This window comes from Bidens hawaiensis, unplaced genomic scaffold, assembly GCF_021521415.1.
Source record: "Bidens hawaiensis isolate Kalapana, Puna unplaced genomic scaffold, B.hawaiensis_p1.1 tig00032748_1, whole genome shotgun sequence".
Lineage (NCBI taxonomy): Eukaryota > Viridiplantae > Streptophyta > Magnoliopsida > Asterales > Asteraceae > Bidens > Bidens hawaiensis.
Genome location: NW_027495584.1, coordinates 90,051 through 109,168, shown reverse-complemented (window position 1 = coordinate 109,168; position 19,118 = coordinate 90,051). Strand labels below are relative to the sequence as shown.

Sequence of the window (19,118 nt, the reverse complement as noted above, 5' to 3'; positions counted from 1 at the left end):
ATGTTTCCTTTTCGTTGTGTTCAAACATTAACTGTATAGTCAAAATCACCAACTTTCCTGTAAGGGCGTTTTAGAGTAGCCATGACATTTGTCTGTTGTTTCAAAGAAGCGAAACGACACTAATCCTGAAAGACCAAAATGCTCTAGAAAATGTTTGATTGATGCACATGTGCACCCAGTGGATTTGTTAACATCAATCCGAACCACTATGCGTATACATGTTTGTGTGATATAATGATACACAAAAAAGTATCATAAATTAAAAGTTTTTTATTTCATCGAAACGGAAGGCAAGCGGGCAGCAAGCTGCGCTGCTACCCCCCTTTTGAATACGTGTTTGTGTGATATAATGATACACAAACAATTGGTATAAAAATTGAAAATAAGATCTTACATGCTTTATACCAATCAAAACCAATATTAAATGGGAATGTTAGTGCCCCACTTTTATGTATTGGCCCATAGTGATTACAATAAGGCATCAAATCTTCAATCATAGCAAAATAACCCAAAGGATGCAATGGTCTTTTAATTGTTAGTCACAATAACAAAAAGCCTGTGACGATTGTTAGATAAATGGGTACAAATATTCAAATGCAAGTTTTGAATAACTAGAAACAGCCATATTGGTCATTAAAACATCTAGAATTAGCTAAACAACCGAGCTGACAACCTCTTATATCCTAGGAGACTGAGTAGTGCTGATGCTAGAACAACTGCTTACCTTAGAAGACCTGTAATGCTTCACCAGAGGGACTAAGGATTGAACAACATCCGCCATTAATGGCCTGTAATCTGCTTCTGACTGAACACACATTGCTGCGATTGCTGCCACCTGGACAATTTCCTTCATTGAATATTGACCTTCTAATGTGGGGTCCATAATCTCAATAACTTTATCTCTATCTGTCAAACGAGGCAGAGCCTGTTCAACAAGTCTAACACGACTTAGAGCTCCATATGGAAACAGGTCAGATAAAAACGGGTTGAAGTCACTACGGGTGTAAACAAAACCGAAATAACTTAACCCAAACCGGAATAACTGACATATAACTAAAAACTTAAAACAAAAAGAACCGAAGCGAACCAAATGTGTAATAATCAATGGTATAATTACAAGAACCAAAACAAACCAAATGTGTAATTTATAAGAAAGTAATGAACGGTGTAGCCCAAATATTTTAGGTCCTAATGTGTAATAATCAATTAATTACTACATATAATATATTTAGATCCAAAAGTTATGAATAATTTATTAAATTATTTTAGAAATTAATAAAAGGTGCAGCAAAAAAGTTTTGCATCCAAATGTATAATATTTAATTAATTAATTAATAGCTAACAAAAAGGTTTAGCCTCAAAGTTTCATACACAAATTTATTATTTGGCCAATTTTTCCCCAAAAATTTCAAGTCCAAATGGTAAAACAAAAAAAGGAAACAAAACCCAATGTAAAAACCAAAAAAAAAAAACTTGGATTGAACGATTTTCAAAAACCCAAAAACCGATTTTGGTTCGGTTTGAGCCCAAAACGGACCCAAACTGACCCATGCAGTAATGCACACCCCTAAAAGTCGCCTAAACTCAATTTTGATCAAAGATTTTGATAATAAATGCAAGCACATTGTTTTTGTAATAATAATTAATGCATTATTTGTTTAAAAAAGACAAATAACATGTAGTAAAAATGACAAAGGCATGTAGACCACTAGCTTGGTCTAGCGGCAAGATGTGTGGCTTGCAGCCAAATGGTTGTGGGTTCTAGTCTCACTATAGACATGGGATAAAAAAGGTGAAAAATAAAACCTTTAGCTGTTCAAAAAAAAATATAGTAAAAATGGCATTTTTATATGCAGAAATGAATTAAGGAGCGCACCCAAGATACAAGAACCACTTCTCCAGGGGGCCTTTTCATATCAACAGGAACTCTACCCGTGAGCAGCTCGAGAAGAACAACACCATAACTATACACGTCTGATTTTGTAGTCAGGTGGCCAGTGAGAGCATACCTTCAACAACAAGTAACGAACATATTTAAGATTAGGATCAAGGGTAGTGATTTAAAGAAAACTGCTATGATGGTTTGATGTGTTAGTTCTTACTCGGGTGCAACATATCCTTGGGTGCCTAATACTCGAGTGGAGACATGACCACCGGCTCTGTATGACCCGAGCTTGGCTAACCCGATATCAGAAACTTTGGCACGAAAATCGTTGTCCAGAAGAATGTTGCTGCTTTTAAAATCTCTGTGAATGACTGGAGGTGTAACATGTTCATGGAGGTATTCTAAACCTTTGGCTGCTTCTAAAGCTATTCTTAACCGTATTTCCCACTCAAGTTTTGAAGGAATCGCATTAGAACCTGAGTTTATGAAGTTAAAAACCATCATCATCACCAGGGAAACAGCTAGCGTTCAATGCTTTGAAACAAAAGTTAACTAACAAGCTACTATTTTATCAATATGTTAGGGGTTGTTCAATCCTGAAACTCAGACGATAATACTGAAAAAGGATTGAAATATAATTCCATGAGCCAATAACAGCCAATGGTCCAAATCATCATAATAAATAACTTAACATTAATTAGACCAATAATATAAAACTAAGAGTTTTGCTTGTTCTTTAATTAGCAATAACAAATTAACAATGAATATGATACGGTCCCATATCTTGGTCAAATCAGTTATTAAAAGAGGGGATATCGGGTTAATGAGTAGCTGAAATTTAGGACCGGTTATTATTCTATTAATAAAGGGTAGCTAAAGTTTAGGACAAGTTACTAGTCTACTAGTGCTTATTTATATCTTTTGTTATAGTGAGGAAGGTGTGAATGTTCATTATTATCAAAATATTAGGTTTTCTTTAACCTTGTATCGGAGACTTCCCAACTCGAATCGGGTTATTATGTTCCAGTAATTGAATCGTTTGTTTTGAGTCCAGATTCTAGACTCTATCAGAATACTTGTTGATGTGACTTGTGAGTTTACCTAAAATTAAAAAAGTAATAACATGGGAAATGATGAGACAACGGCCAGTCATCATTTACTAGTTTTCAAGTTCACTTTCGGGTATACTTTATTTTCAGTTACTTCGCTTTACTCAAACTTTCCCTTGTGAAAACAAAAGGACCAGAAAAAGGTAACTGATGTACAGATAAACAGTAACTAAGCTGAATAATTTTCAGATTGCAGATTGAAGTGCCTATCTATGCAGTCGATATCGCCGATATATCATTGATATATCGGTTATCGGTCCCTTGGTTAAATATCAGTCAAAATATCGGTTAGAATATCGGTACCAATAATATCAGCGATATTGACCAATATTGGACTGATATTTGACCGATATATCACCGATATTCCCGACATCAAAGTTTAAGTCTTAATTATCAACTTTTAGTGTTCAATGCTAGTGTTTTAAGTCTTAATCAATTCTTACTTGCTATAATTGTTAGTATTTTGCAAGGTGCAAAAGGTTAATTTGTTAATGGTAGGAGACTACACTGAATAATTAGTGTTAAATTGCTATATATATAGGGGATGGATCATGCGAGAAGTTAAGTTACAACGAGAAGTGCGAGAAGTCAATCTGGACCATCCATTTAATTTTCAATCTTACATAATTAAAAATATATGAAAAGGATATTAAAGTAATATAAATTTATTCTCTCTCCAATTAATATATATAATTAAACCATATGAGTTACATTTCTAATTAATATAATCAAAATAACTAAAATAATTAAAAAAAACAATAAATTCATAACCCTTCAAATGTTTCCTACATATCTTTAATATTTTTCATACATGTCTTAATTTTTTTCTTACTCATTTTAAATTATCTTCATACGTATGTTTTTCGTCCTACACATCTTATGTTTCCTACGCATATTTAATTTATTCATACGCATCTTTAATTTCTTCCTACACATCTTTAATTTTTTCATACACATATTAATTTTTTTCCCTACACATCTTTAATTTTCTCATGCACAACATATTTTTTTTCCTACACATCTACATTTGTCGTACACTTTTTTTTTTCTTCCTACACATCTTCAATTTTTTCCTACGCATATTTAATTTCTTTCTACACATATTTAATTTTCTCATACACATCTTAATTTTTTTCCTATACATCTTTAATTTTCTTATGCACAACATATTTTTTTTCCTACACATCTACATTCGTCGTACACTTTTTTTTTCTTCCTACACATCTTTAATTTTCTCATACACATCTTATTTTTTTTCCTACATATTTTCAATTTATTCGTACATATATTTTTTTTCCATCTTACACATCTTCAAACTCTTTTTATTTTTTTTTACAAAGGGGTAATCAAAGATGAAGATACTATTTTGCTTAAATCTTATAAATTAAAAACTGTTTATTGATGAAAAAAGAACAAAATTAAATCTTACACTAACATATAATGAAATAAATAAATTGTAACTTAGAAATCATAAATTAGTGATATTTATGCTTTGAGCTTTTATTTAGGGATAGATAAAATAAATTAAATGATGAATTATTTTATTCTACCTAAACTACCCTTTTCTTATTTATTTTATTGTCCTTCAAATTTTATTAATTATAATAAATGCAATAATGTTTCAACCATTGATTAATAATCTAATAGTTGAGATCACTTCTCGCACTTCTCGCTATAAGAATCACTTCTGAAATGAACCTAATCCTATATATATATAGGGGATGGATCATGTGAGAAGTTAAGTTACAGCGAGAAGTGCGAGAAGTCATTCTGGACCACCCATTTAATTTTCAATCTTACATAATTAAAAATATATGAAAAGGATATTAAAGTAATATAAATTTATTCTCTCTCCAATTAATATATATAATTAAACCATATGAGTTACATTTCTAATTAATATAATCAAAGTAACTAAAATAATTAAAAAATCAATAAATTCATAAAACAATAAATTTATGTATAATTTTTTACCCAATATTTTGAGTTCATCCTACAGAACTATAACTTTTTCTTACACCCCTTCAAATGTTTCCTACATATCTTTAATATTTTTCATACATGTCTTAATTTTTTTCCTACTCATTTTCAATTATCTTCATACGTATGTTTTTCGTCCTACACATCTTCTTATGTTTCCTATGCATATTTAATTTATTCATATGCATCTTTAATTTCTTCCTACACATCTTTAATTTTCTCATACACATATTAATTTTTTTCCCTACACATCTTTAATTTTCTCATGCACAACATATTTTTTTTCCTACACATCTACATTCGTCGTACACTTTTTTTTCTTCCTACACATCTTCAATTTTTTCCTACGCATATTTAATTTCTTCCTACACAGCATCAAATTTTTCCTACACACCTTTAATTTTCTCATACACATCTTAATTTTTTCCCTACACATCTTTAATTTTCTCATGCACAACATATTTTTTTTCCTACACATCTACATTCGCCGTACACTTTTTTTTTCTTCCTACACATCTTTAATTTTTTCCTACGCATATTTAATTTCTTCTTACACAGCTTCAAATTTTTCCTACACATCTTTAATTTTCTCATACACATCTTAATTTTTTTCCTTACACATCTTTAATTTTCTCATACACATCTTATTTTTTTTCCTACACATTTTCAATTTATTCGTACATATTTTTTTTTCCATCTTACACATCTTCAAACTATTTTTATTTTTTTTACGAAGGAGTAATCAAAGATAAAGATACTATTTTGCTTAAATCTTATAAATTAAAAATTGTTTATTGAAGAAAAAAGAACAAAATTAAATCTTACACTAACATGTAATGAAATAAATAAATTGTAACTTACAAATCATAAATTAGTGATATTTATGTTTTGAGCTTTTATTTAGGGATAGATAAAATAAATTAAATGATGAATTATTTTATTCTACATAAACTACCCTTTTTTTAATTTATTTTAATGTCTTTCAAATTTTATTAATTACAATAAATGCAATAATGTTTCAATCATTGATTAATAATCTAATGGTTGAGATCACTTCTCGCAATTCTCGCTATAAGAATCACTTCTGAAATGAACCTAATCCTATATATATATATATATATATATATATATGAAATTTACATGATATTAAAATTACCGATATCCCAACGATATCTCAATGCAATAACCAATATCTCAGATATTAGCCCTTAACTGATATCCGATATTTTTCCGCATTTACTGCTTAGGTGCCTGTATCTAAACGACACTTAACACCAAATTAATGAAATTGAACAAATTATGCCCGGGTGCACTAGTCCTAACATCAAGCTATGAGAACTTTTATGCAATGAATCTTTATGTTAAATTGTTAATCTTACTCAAACCACTCACTATAACATATAACATCACCTCATCGCTATATATTTGTTAGCAACTTCATTTACTTTATTTGACCAAAAAAGTGCATGAAAAAACTCATGACCTTATCTTTCCTATCTTAGTGCTCTTCGGTCAACAACTTTAAGCAGAGAATATTTGGTGAAAAGAAAATACTGTTTCATAATTCATTTATTCCAATCTTCCAAATAAAGTTTCAACCATACAACAGTACATTCAGGACCTTTAGAATTCTGTAACCAAAGCTTGTGAATGTACATCCTAAATTAGCTATTCAGCCAAAGAATGAGAAACTAGTACTGGTCATATTAGCATCCACTTACGAATGTTAATGCATAAAAAAAGACTAACAGGAAAGCAACTACATACCTCTGATTGGGTACAAATGTTCTTGGAGACCACCATTAACCATAAAGTCATACACCAGTACCCTGTGGTGACTCTCTGAGCAGTAACCAATCAAAGCAAGTAAATGCGGTGAACGCAACCTACTCAGCATTTCCACCTGGACAATTAACAAAACAAACAAAACACTTCCTTTCAAGTTCTCATTTTGCACAACTAAACTTATTTGATTAGAAAGATTAAATATAAAAAACTGCATATTACAGTTAGAGGACAACAGAAAGCATACCTCAACTCCAAACTCCTCTTCCCCTTGCTTTCCAGCCTGATCCATGAGTTTCACGGCTACCTTTCTCCCATCTTGAAGCACACCGTGGTAAACGAACCCGAAGCCACCCTGCCCAATCACATTGGACTTTCCAAACCCAGCAGTTGCAGAAAGCAGCTGCTTGAATGTGAAGATTTGAAGTCCTTTCTCGGTAACAATTTGAGTATTTGCTTGATTGTTCCCTTTCTCATCAGAACCAATTCCTCCTAAACAGTAACAACAAACAAATTACTTTTATAGGTAAATAACAACCTCTAATTATAGTGTTCACCAATATCATATCACTAGAGAGGTGTCTTCAGCCCGCGCAATACAATTAGTTAATTAGTTTAAGGGGCAAAATAGTCTTTTATGCATGATCGCCTCGTATCTTTTGGTTATTTAAAGAATACGTACACTTTTGCCACATCATCTTTACCTATATATTTCTTTTAATTTCATTCTTAAACCAACTTCCCTTGTAATATAAGCGGCCATAACTTTTTTGTATGTTAATATTTTTTTTTAAAGTACACCATTAAAGCGAGCATTTTATTATCTTTAATTTGAGTATGATATTGCTATAGCTTTTTCTTCATAATTCAAAGAAAAAGGTAACTTTGTAGAATAGTAACCAGGTTTTAAAAGTGTTCCAATTAAGTCACTCAACTTTCATATTTTATTTAAACTATAGGTTTTAACATCATTATTATTATTATTATTTTGTTTCAATGAGGAAATCTTCTTATCTTTTTTTAATGTTGATGCGGAGTGATGACGTGGACTTTATATTTTATTTTTAATATAATTAACATTTTTTTTTCAAAATATAACTACATATATTGCAAATCCAGACCCGTGTCTTTTCCTTCATTGACACACAAAAAATTCAATGAGGCTCTATTTGAAGATTTAGTAACTTGATTTGGGCAAAAACTGCATGGATAACCTAATTAAAACACTTTTGAAACTTGGTTAGTGTTGTGTGAGATTTTCCAAAAAATAAAAATAAAAAAAAACATGTCGTGTGATTAGTGATTACTAATGTTTGTGTTCCTCGCACAGTAAGCTCAAGATGGTGTTGTTTTAGGTTAAAGATCTGTAACATACAAGCATGTAAACAGCAGATAGATAGATCTAGAATGAAAATAAATAGGAGTATACCTTTGTGGGTTTTAATGAAATTGGAGAGTTTGTTGCGTAAATAGCAGTAGTAGCTGAAGGCGAGTAGCAACAGAGCAACAGTAACAGAGGCAAAGGCCATGATTATGAAGAGTGCCGTTCTATCTCGAGTCTTGTAGCCGTTCGGTGGTGGATCCATGGGAGAAATCTGAAGCCCTAAAAGTGAATGTTAATAATAATATTGGGGGGAAATGGGGAAGTGGCAAAGGACAAGAAGAAGAAGGCATCTCATCATGAATGAATGAATGAATAAGTCAGTCAGTCTCCGGTGGCTCTGACGGAGCAGCTGCGTCGTGTTGTGGTGTGTACCGGCGCGGGAAACACAAAAGATCCTCACCATATTTTGACTGAAAAACACCTTTGATTTGAAAGAAAAGACAAATAATAATAATAATAATAATAGTATATGGTTCAGTTGTTCTACAAAGGAGTGTCAAGTGGGGACCAAAGGTAAAAAAGTATAAAAGTAATACTACATATTTTCTCTCTGCGCATTCAAGTCAAATGTCAATTCTTTCATCATTTTAAAACGTCCATAACTTTTACATGTAACATTATTTTTTTAAAAAAATCCCACCATAATAACAAGTGTTTTTTTATCTTTAATATGAGTATCACTTTGTTATATAAAAATTTTAAAAAAAATTACGTCATTGTGTCTTTTTATCATTGTGTCTTTTCATCGTTGTGTCTTTCTGTTTGTTATTGTGTTTTTTTCGTCATTGTGTATTTCAAATCATCATTGTGTGTTTTTTAAATGCTAATAATATAGTTGTGTAATAATAATACGTAAACATAATGATAAAATAACAACAAATTATCTAATACATAAAACACAATGATGAATACATATTACACAATTACATGAACGTAATACACAATGATGAATACATATAACACAATAAACCAGAAACGTAAAACACAATGGTGAATACGTATAGCACAATAACCTGAAACGTAAAACCCAATGGAAACTACATATTAAACAATGACATGAACGTAATACATAATGAGTAAAACACAATGATAAGTAGTAAGACAAATGATGAACACAAAGACACAATGATGTAATATTTGTTTTAATTGTTATCTTTAATATGAGTATCAATTGATAACACAATTACCAAAATCTATAACACAATGCATAGAAAAACCCAATTAAAAATCATAATGAACAATCAATAACACAATATAAAAAACCCACTAATTATATATATATATATATATATAACCATATGGTACTCATATTAAAGATAAAAAACGCTTTTTATTATGGGAAATTTTTTTAAAAAATAATGCTGCATGAAAAAGTTATGTACGTTTTAAAATGGTGAGGGAATTGACATGTGCCTTGCATATGGAAAGAGAAAGTAAACAAAAGTGGGTTATTACCTTTATGCCCTTTTCATCAATTTATTTTCTTAAATTAATCTCCACCATTCAAATCTAAGATCAATGGATTCGATTCCTTCTCAGCCTTCTCATTTTTGTTGTCCTTTATATTTTAACTTTACCCTATTAGTATTATAGTATAATGATAAATTTATATAAAATATTATATTTTTGTACGAAATATATAAAAGTTTAAAATTTTAATGAGGTGCTGGCAACCTCCATCGAGACAACTAGGTTTGACTATTCAACGCACTAAATCCTGAGGGTGAACCCTCGGTGGCTCAAATAACAACAATTAAAATACTCTTTGTCAAGAAGAGACTTAACCATTGTGATGGTTCCCCTGACTTTAAAAATGGAAGATTTGTCATTTCCGTTGCACGTTTTCATAACATGATTTGAGTATTTGTTTTCGTGTCTCTTTGGATTAACCAATTGAATTTCAAGGATATTATCAAAATGTTTCAATTTTTCATTCATCTTTACACATTATGTTTTACTTTTTTTCCTAGTTTAATCATGTATTGTCGTGTATAGTGGACCCACTAAGAATGGGGTTAGATCAAGAATATATATTAGAATGTGTGTTGTTGCTGAAGTCGGGCTTCGAATTCATCCAATAATATTGTGTCATGCAGTGCTGACTGGACACTAGCTGAAGCCGTCTGGGCCTGTTGTGGTTCAGACGAACGGTGGTTTCGGCGAATTTTATGATTTTTTTTAATTTAAAACAACAATACGCATTAAAAGATAATTATTATAATAAAGATAAAAATTATATAAATAAAAAAAAGATAATAATAACATTAGTTTTAATATATTAGTATAATTAATATAAAACTTAATACAATACAAGATTTTTAATAATATAAAAACACCCCATCCTTTAAAATACCCCAATTTTACCAAACACCCCATCTTCTCCACCAAACACCCTCATCTTCTCCATAGTCTTTTCCATCGGCCACTTTCCTTCTTCATCTTCACTATATTTCTTCCAACAAACAAGCCACCATGTTCTTTCTTCCTCTTCACCAATTTAAAAAAAAAAGGCTTCACCAGCCGCGACTAGGGTCACCCCGGCTCGAAAAAGCTCTGTCGCGCCGGCCACTCGTGGTACCTGTTTTGTAAATATATCAAAGTTTAAGGTTGTAAGCAGAAGACTTGATTTAAAATATTATTATATTCAAAAGACGGGATTTTAAAACACCCGTTGATTTGTACAAAAGTGTTTGGATAACAAAACCATGATTTGCATTATTTTAATAATAAAACATCCATTGAGCCATCAGATCGTCTAACGACTATCCATCATCTCCAAACACCCACTCTCCATTACCTGTAAAACAGTTATAAAAATACGTCAGCAACACATGCTGGTGAACAAGCTGACACAAAATATTTTAATACTTAGTTATCCCCTCGGATATCTTATGACCCGGCCCATCGTGGCTTAGGAAATAACCAAGCCAAATTTACCATTATAAACATCCAGTTCTACTTGAAACCACTCAGCGATACCGCAGCATCGAGGATTTAACAACTACCAATATACACGAGATAATCCCCTCTCGGACATTACTTAGGTCCGGCCCAATGTGGCGGAGGCATTAGCAAGTGTGGTGCGGTGTGCCCACCGTCTATCCACATATGTAAGGATCCAAACAAATGTATACAATAGCCTGAGGGCTAGCGATTAACTTTGTTTATAAAGTTTTAGGGATATTTAATTCCATGCAAACATTCAAGACTTGTTTTATAAACGTTATAAAAGTTGGACATATTCACCTTTCTTCTTGTTTGGTGTTTCTCACCGATTTGTCTTGTTACCTCGGACCTATAGTACGAGAATAACGTTTTATAAGTACTAGATCAACGATCTAGCTTCAGACCTTTAGTCCGTTTGCATAACCTTTACCTTGACATTTATTTCTTTTATAAAATATAAGGACCTCCAGTCCTTTCTTTTGTTAATCATTTATAAAATACGTTTCTTTCTCATGAATAAATGTATATTTCAAGTTTCTTCTAATATAAGAAATATAATCTTTATATATAATAGAGAAATAATATTTTATCTATAATCTCGAATTATGAAATCTATTTTCACTTTATTATATAATCAAGGTATGGGTTATATCCCCGACTAGGGTCTAAGCCATTTATGATATAATAATCGGACAGAACACCTATCTTGTATGGCTCGTTATAAGCAATGTCTAAGCTTTACTTGGGCGGTAATTCTACTTGGCGATGGAAAGTCGAGAGAGCAACTAGGTGGAGTTGTAGGTCTTCTAGATGGATCTCAAGACTTGACTCGGATCAATCCGTGTTGTTGGTTGGCGGAAATCACCAACGACACTCGGATCTCGGATCTTAGTTTTGTTTAGTTTATTTTCTAGAAAGTAAGAAGAAAAAGAAAGAAGTTAGAGAGAGAAACTTCTTTTATTTCCAAAGTGAGTGTTGTGTTGTGTTGTGAAAGAGTTGGAGTGTTGGAGAAATGGGTTAAGTGGCCCTTATATAGGGTCCCCGTTTCTCCAAACTTTACATAATAAACTTACAAAATAAGCGTACCGAGTACATACTACACCGACTAAAAGCAAAATAAAATGATATATATAATTCTAAAAACAATATATAATATTGGCCCTACAGGAGTTCTAGCACGCACTTCTAGACCATAATCGTGGGGATATCGACATGTCGGAGTTGTGGCACGATTATCGAGGTTGTGTGTGAGTTGGAATGTGTGGGATGGATGAGAAATCCCCCATGGCCGTCCTATTTATAGGCAAAAGCTGCATCTTCGCGTCGCGCGAAGATGCGGTAGGCTTGGTGAGTCGCCATGTAGGCTTGCCACGTGTCGATCGTCGGTAACTCGCAACTTCTCGTGCAAAGATGCAAGACTCAAAGTCTTCGCGCCGCGCGAAGATGCAAAATTTCAAATCTTCCATTTTTAGTCCCTGATCTTTTGGTAACTCGCCATATCTTGATCTCGTTCCACATCCAAAAATACTAATGCGGCTCGCGTCAATGTCAGCGTGCGAAGTGCAAAGTGCGCCATCAAAGCGCTCCTCGCCCTTCACTCGAGCCCGTGCCTAGGACTAGGGAGAGCGGTTGGCCATATAAGAACTTTATCATGGAAGGTTCCCTCCTTATAAAATGCTTTCTTTTTCTTCATTTCTCCTATGTGGGATGGAGTTTTCCTTTCCTATTTTCTTAACATAAGCTACTTTTATTTCTTTGTCTTATTTTACCCATTATTTATACCATAAATATTTTTGATCCCTCATCTTTATTATTTGTCAAAATTGGACCATATTTTTCGTGATGTTACACCACAATGCATAATCTTATGTATACTATCAAAATTTGATTGCCTCCGGACCTTTACACCTATAAATAATTGGTGAAGAATAAAAGTAAAGTTGACACATAATTAAGAGATTATGGTTCGCACCCCATTTAGAATTATTTTTTTACAATTCTATAAGGTGCAATCCTCTCAGGTTAATAATCATCAAAGTTGACATATAATCGAGTAGTTAACCATGCTTTAATAAGCATTTGGATCCAGCCACGGGTATACCATTACCTCCTACTTCTAGAAGGAAAGAAAATGAACATAGAAACCATGTGACTTTTTTTTTGTAAAGGCATGTGACTTTCTATAACGACAAAAAAACACGTATTTATAAATTGTTAATTGTCAGCTTTTCTCCGACAAAAACCATGAACATCAATGTTCCCAAAACACAAAATAAATATATAAATACTTTGTTTTTCTTCCCCAACCTTTCATTTAAAACACCAACATGCATAGTTAGTACAACAATGTTCATATATTTTTAAGTTCTTTTGTATAACTGGATGCCTACAAAATAATAAGTACCTGAACAATAGATGCATCAGCACATCACATACCCAATCTTACTCAACTAAATAACTAGTTTCAAAGATAAACTCCGGGCGCGTTTGTTTCACAGACTTTTTTTAAAGGATTTAAAATTGTAATTGGAATTGATATTGAAATTGGAATGTTTGAGAATCTCAATCATGTGTTTGGTTGGTTAATATGTATTGGAATTGGAATCTTCTTCATTCTCGTTTTTTTTTTTTGAAGAACGAGGGCGTTAATAAAAACCCCTCCAAAAAAACTCAAAAAAAATAATAAAAAAATCATAACGCATAATATAAATCAAAAACGAAAAATGTAAAAAACTAAAACGTTTCCGCCTTTACCCTCGTTCTTCAAAAAAAACAAAAAACAAAAACGACCCGAAACCCATTTGACCCGTTCCGACCCATGACCTGTTTCGACCCAACCCAACTCATTTGCCACCCCTAGTACTGATTAGGGTTAATAAAACAATCATTTATTTTCCATAACAATCCTTATAAAATAGGTGGGATTTTAAAATCCCATGAAATGTGGGATTTGATGGGATTTAGTTTCCATTCCCATTCTTTCATTTAATGAAACGAACATATCAATTCATGGGATTTAAAATCTCATTCCTTGGAATTCCTTCCAAATCCTTGAAACAAACGGACCTCAGAGAATTCTTGTAAACTCAATTCGGCAATTCGCATATAAAAATCTCAACACCTATATATATTTCTCTACTGAATGTTTGATTTTACAAAAACAGAAAAAGGAAAAGTGTTGTCCTATAGATCAAATGTAACTAGAGTCGCCTAAAAGTAAGTCAAGCATATCAGCAGGAGTTAAAAAGGTCGTTCCACCAAGAATAACTTCTATATCCGCTCTCCCGCTTTCAGATAACGCCTCGTGAGCTTCCAGTACCTACAACACACAACAGGGTTACATACTTGCATCATCATATACAGAAGAAAAAAAATCAAATAAATAAATAATAAGAACCTCAATGCCATTCATGCCTCCCACAACAAACACTAGGATAACATTTTGATCAGAGAGACTCGGTTTTACCTGCCCATTTTGACAAACAATACTCAGTATTTAAATAATTAAATTAAATATAGCATAAAGTATGTCATTTACATACCTGTCCCAACCCAAATCTTCCAAACCCGCTTTTGAAAAGGCGACCGACGGTAGACGAATGATATTCCAAACCAGGTACATCATATTTGTTCAATATTCTTGTTAAAAGTTTGTACAGCAGCCCCTTTCTAGAATACGGGTCATCACCACCGATACTGCTTTCCAAGCTCGATACCAATTCTCTAATTCCCTTATTACCCTTTAAGCTTGTTAACTTATGAAGATACTTAAAAAGATTATCGACCCGATCCCTTAACTCAAGTTTCAACTGCATGTCACTGTAGACATTCTCATTACTTGTATCCTTGTCAGCATCCTCTTCTTCTTCACCCCAATTTCCCCACTGATCGTCATCACTTTCTACAGCCTTCGAGGGTATTTCCGTCGTTTCACCGCTGTCTTTTTGCTTTTTCAGGTTAGCTTCAAGGTCATTAAACAAACCATTGAGAAACTTATACTTCGCTAGCTTTGGATTTTCAAGAATCGCATCCACAATAGCTTCTTTAAGGAAATGTTCCTCTTGCCAAGAAAACGGGCCGGTTGAACCTGAAGTCGGGAAATTCTCTCCCGCCAAAATATATCCTGTTACCGTTAACAGAAATGCGTCTTCAACTGAAAACAGCCCCTGTGATGCCGACTCGGATTCTCCAAAACAGCTTTTGTTGATGATGTCACACATTTGTGAAGAAAGGTCTTGACTTGTGTCCCCAGCGCTTATGTTTAGTATCTTCTCAGCACTCACGAATGAATCCCATTTGGCGCGATGTGTTTCACTCATGGCGTATGACGTGGCAGCTGCCAGCTGTATAATCCCTTTGTTTCTCATAAAGCATGATTGAGTTTTACAAAGGGCTTTAATCATAACCTGTAAATCTGCTTTTGGATTCACAGAGATCTTTTCTTTACGAAGGGCTTCTAAAAGCAACTTCTTGAGTAATACGGTACTGTCTTTTGTTCTTCTATCTAAAGTAGATTCAAGATACGGGGTCCCGTTAAAGCTTTCTGTCGAGACTAAAAACCCGTTAAGCAGCTCACATTCTGAAAAATCTTCACCGACGCTAACTAATGAGTTTATTTGTGTCCCCGAATTATAAGAACTCCACCCGTGTAGAAAAGATTCAAAAAGCTGAAGATTTGTCTTTGGTGGGATTTCTTGAACAACATCTGCTAGTGGTATTTGAACATCGAGAGGGGCACGCGGTATGTTTGGTTGGTTTTGTGACCCCTTTGCTGCTGTGCGGGTCCCACGTGGGACAGATGAAAAGATTCGGTCAACAAGAGAATCTCCATGAGAACAAGCGGTAAGAAGGTCAACTGTTCGGTCAATAAGCAATAACCCTGCAGATCGTTTTCGCCGACCAACGTCGTAAAGACTGGACATATCTGTGATTAGCTTCCCAATGGCTCTTGACATGTCACCAAGCGAAAATATTTCAAGTTTTAAGTCCATCTACAAATATTAGAAAATAGAAACAAACATCAAGAAAGATTAATGCGTACAAGAGTGTAGGGGCATAAACGAGTTGAGCTGTTTGTGAGCTGCTCAAGATCGACTTGCTAAAAGCTCAAAGCAAGCTCAAGCCCGAGATGGATGCTAAATTTGTAGCTGATTTTATAAACGAGCTCAAGCCCGAGTTTCACATAACGAGCTTGATTAGACTCATGAGCCTAAATGAGTACATTTATCTATAAATATAACATTTTATATTATATAACAAATATGTAGATATACAATTACATAATACTATAGAGACGCATTCTTTTTAGAACCAGTTTTATGTTGAGAACCGCAAAAAGCACTTGCACATTGTGCATTCATGATGTGATGACTTAGTGGGTAGGCGGTTATGTAACCGTCTTCTGTATAACACTTAAAGCAAGAGGTACAAGTGCATTATGCAGTTCTTGCAGTTCGCAACATATTCTTGGTTCTGATTTTAACACTCCCCTATTACTATATACAAAGTTATAATAAACATCCAAATAATATATATTTCTTTGTATAATATAAAATTTATAATTATAATATAAAGAACGTAACTATATAAATGTATAAATAAACTAATTAAATATTAAAAGTTAATAAACAGCTGAGTCCTAGTTGAGCTCCAGATTAAAAAAAATACCAACAAGCCAATCTCGAGCTTTAGACAAGAGTGCCTGAAACGGGCCGAGCGAGCTCTCGCTCTCATAAATCAAATGAGCCGAACTTGAGCTTAGACAAACTCAGGCTCAGCTCGTTTACACCCCCCCCCCCCCCTACATGCATGAATGGAATTTGGAGCAACATATAACTGAATGAAGGTATACCTTTGTTGTAAGATGATAAAGAAACTGTGATGTAAGAGCAACGCCAGGTGGCACATCCTCACCATCATGAAATGTGCCAGTACTTAACAGAGGTAAACCTGAGCTAATGGCATTCTCTTGTTCAGCTGATAAATATGCCTCAGAAACCGATCCTTCTGATGGTAACACGAAGAACTTTGGAGAAAAAGGGCAGATAATTAAAGGGAAGTGATACACATAAGCAATCATTTTCTGTCCTACATGGCCTGTTATAAAAGACGGTGATTTAGGGGTATCATCTCCTGCACGAGGGGTAAGCTGCAGCCAACCCTCCTCGTCTTCAGGAATAAGATTCCCCTTGTTATGTGCATGTGTGGTAGTTATTTTTGAATCATTTTTCTTCATGAATTCCTCATAATCTTGCACAAGTAAGGATTGATATTCGTGATAAGCATCCGGTCCCAATGGTGAACCAGGATAGGCTGAGTGGCCTGTCTGCAAAAGCAAAATGGTAGATACTCAAGTGAATATATTTGTAAAATAAATGCTGCTAAATATACCTCTGAAATAGATGTATATATAGTGCACTGGGAAACTTGTTTATGAGCTGTTAGACGCCGTAAAATGTATCGATGTGAATCACTTAGAAGACGGCAAGTGAAGAATACAACTTTTGTCTGGGCATCACTGTTTTGATTCCAACCAACCGCCTAAAAACAGAAATCAAAGAAAGTCACAAAACCATTATAAAAGGTTATTTATGCACTTTCATACTATGATATAAGCAAAAGGCAACGCAGATGCAATGAAATATCAAACATGAACTTATGATCCATATGTTTATAAGAAAAATGCATGAATTTCCTCACCGAATCAATAGTAGACACGCTCTCCAAGCTGCAAACAGCAAGTGCACCCAACTCCAACAATATCGGGAGCGCACCAAGAAACTTGAAACTTTCTGTGCATCCCGCATCCAGATAAACTACAGCATCTTTAAACTCCTCAGATAACTGAACACAAGAAACAAATCACAAAGAAGAAGTTATTAATCACTGACGATAATTACAACAGAAACCTAGTAAAATCATATCTTCTGATCATGACAAACATAATTAGAATAAAGCCTAACTAACATATTTTGTGTAATAGGCAGAAGATGAAAACTATACAAATAAGTGGAGACTCTCCCACGCTGCTACACATCAAAAGTTTCAATGGAAACAACCTTTTTCATTGTTGAAATTCCAACAAAATTAATTGCATTTAATCCACATGTTCGTGCTCCGCCAACCGCCATACGAGCATGAATAGGCTAATAAGAATCCTTAGTGCTGTGTAACATGTTTAGCCTGGTGTAGAGTTTAACAGTGATTCTAAAACAACAAAATTCTACAACCATCATAATCATTCCTTAAATTACTGCTTGATACATCTGTATCAGACTCAAAGACTTCAACTTGACAACAGCACATGAATAAAATCTATCAGCAAGAAATGAAGTATATGCCCATATCAAAATCAGCAATTGATGGGCAAAAAGAACTTACTTCTCTGATGGAATCAAGGCAGCAATTGATGACATTAACAAAAGCCATATCGAGAATCTGTACAAGAAAACAAGTAGATCAGCATAATACATAAAACCCATGAGCATACAACACTTACATGTCTTGATTGATTGAGATATGAGATGGATTAGGGCTCTAATTGCTCGTTCCGGCAAGGGCCTGTTGTGTTGATGCAGGTAGTAATTGCCCAAATCAGGGTTGTTTTTCACTTTTTCAATTTGTCAAAAATACAAAAATAACAAAACATTGTGAATGGAAAACAAAAAAATAAACTACTATTATTTTACTACTATTTTATTGGAGTTATGTCCAAGGTTGACTTCCCGACAACTATGAGTTTGTACGTGCGGGAACAGGATGGAATTCATAAACCCTTGTCCCTGTTAGATTCAAACCCGGGATTAAAGGCCTAATTTGTCCACTAGGAAGGGCATGTACCCACTAGACCAGATTCACTGGATTGCTACTTTTCTTATACGCTATGTCTGGGTCACTTCATTGTCAGCTTAATCTTTCCTCCATGGGTCATTCTTCACATTTCCATTATTTAATAATATAAAGAGCTGAAAAGGAAAAAAAAATAATTGGCTCTCCCATTTTCGCTTTTTGAAGTGAGTCGTGTGACCAT

The 19,118-nt window shown here is 33.6% G+C and overlaps 2 protein-coding genes across 2 annotated transcripts; both read right to left on the bottom strand.

The window, feature by feature from the left end:
* Nucleotides 1-676: 676 nt before the first annotated feature.
* Nucleotides 677-8,375, bottom strand: LOC143583963 (putative serine/threonine-protein kinase PBL7). Its single transcript, XM_077066131.1, has 6 exons — nt 8,189-8,375; nt 7,007-7,251; nt 6,742-6,877; nt 2,103-2,361; nt 1,877-2,009; nt 677-925 (listed from the first exon to the last, which is right to left on the bottom strand). Exons 1-6 carry the CDS (start codon nt 8,343-8,345, stop codon nt 677-679), a joined length of 1,179 nt encoding a protein of 392 aa, XP_076922246.1. The 5' UTR covers nt 8,346-8,375.
* A 5,835-nt stretch (nt 8,376-14,210) lies between these two features.
* Nucleotides 14,211-18,522, bottom strand: LOC143583958 (sec1 family domain-containing protein MIP3-like). The gene is made up of 7 exons (XM_077066126.1): nt 18,470-18,522; nt 17,789-17,932; nt 17,480-17,629; nt 16,941-17,414; nt 14,632-16,080; nt 14,487-14,555; nt 14,211-14,408 (listed from the first exon to the last, which is right to left on the bottom strand). The coding sequence occupies exons 1-7, from the start codon at nt 18,515-18,517 to the stop codon at nt 14,280-14,282; spliced, it is 2,463 nt and encodes an 820-aa protein (XP_076922241.1). The 5' UTR covers nt 18,518-18,522; the 3' UTR covers nt 14,211-14,279.
* Nucleotides 18,523-19,118: the final 596 nt, after the last annotated feature.

Excerpts from the sequence above, each read along its gene's own strand:
- LOC143583963 (XM_077066131.1), bottom strand. The coding sequence starts at position 8,345 with ATGGATCCACCACCGAACGGCTACAAGACTCGAGATAGAACGGCACTC. Across the intron at positions 6,878-7,006 it reads AAGAGGAGTTTGGAGTTGAG|GTGGAAATGCTGAGTAGGTT; the intron begins GTATGCTTTCTG and ends TTAATTGTCCAG. Across the intron at positions 926-1,876 it reads AAGTGGTTCTTGTATCTTGG|GCTCTGCCTCGTTTGACAGA; the intron begins GTGCGCTCCTTA and ends CTTGTTGAACAG.
- LOC143583958 (XM_077066126.1), bottom strand. The coding sequence starts at position 18,517 with ATGGCTTTTGTTAATGTCATCAATTGCTGCCTTGATTCCATCAGAGAA. Across the intron at positions 17,933-18,469 it reads GCCTTGATTCCATCAGAGAA|TTATCTGAGGAGTTTAAAGA; the intron begins GTAAGTTCTTTT and ends TCTTGTGTTCAG. Across the intron at positions 14,409-14,486 it reads GAGGCATGAATGGCATTGAG|GTACTGGAAGCTCACGAGGC; the intron begins GTTCTTATTATT and ends TGTGTGTTGTAG.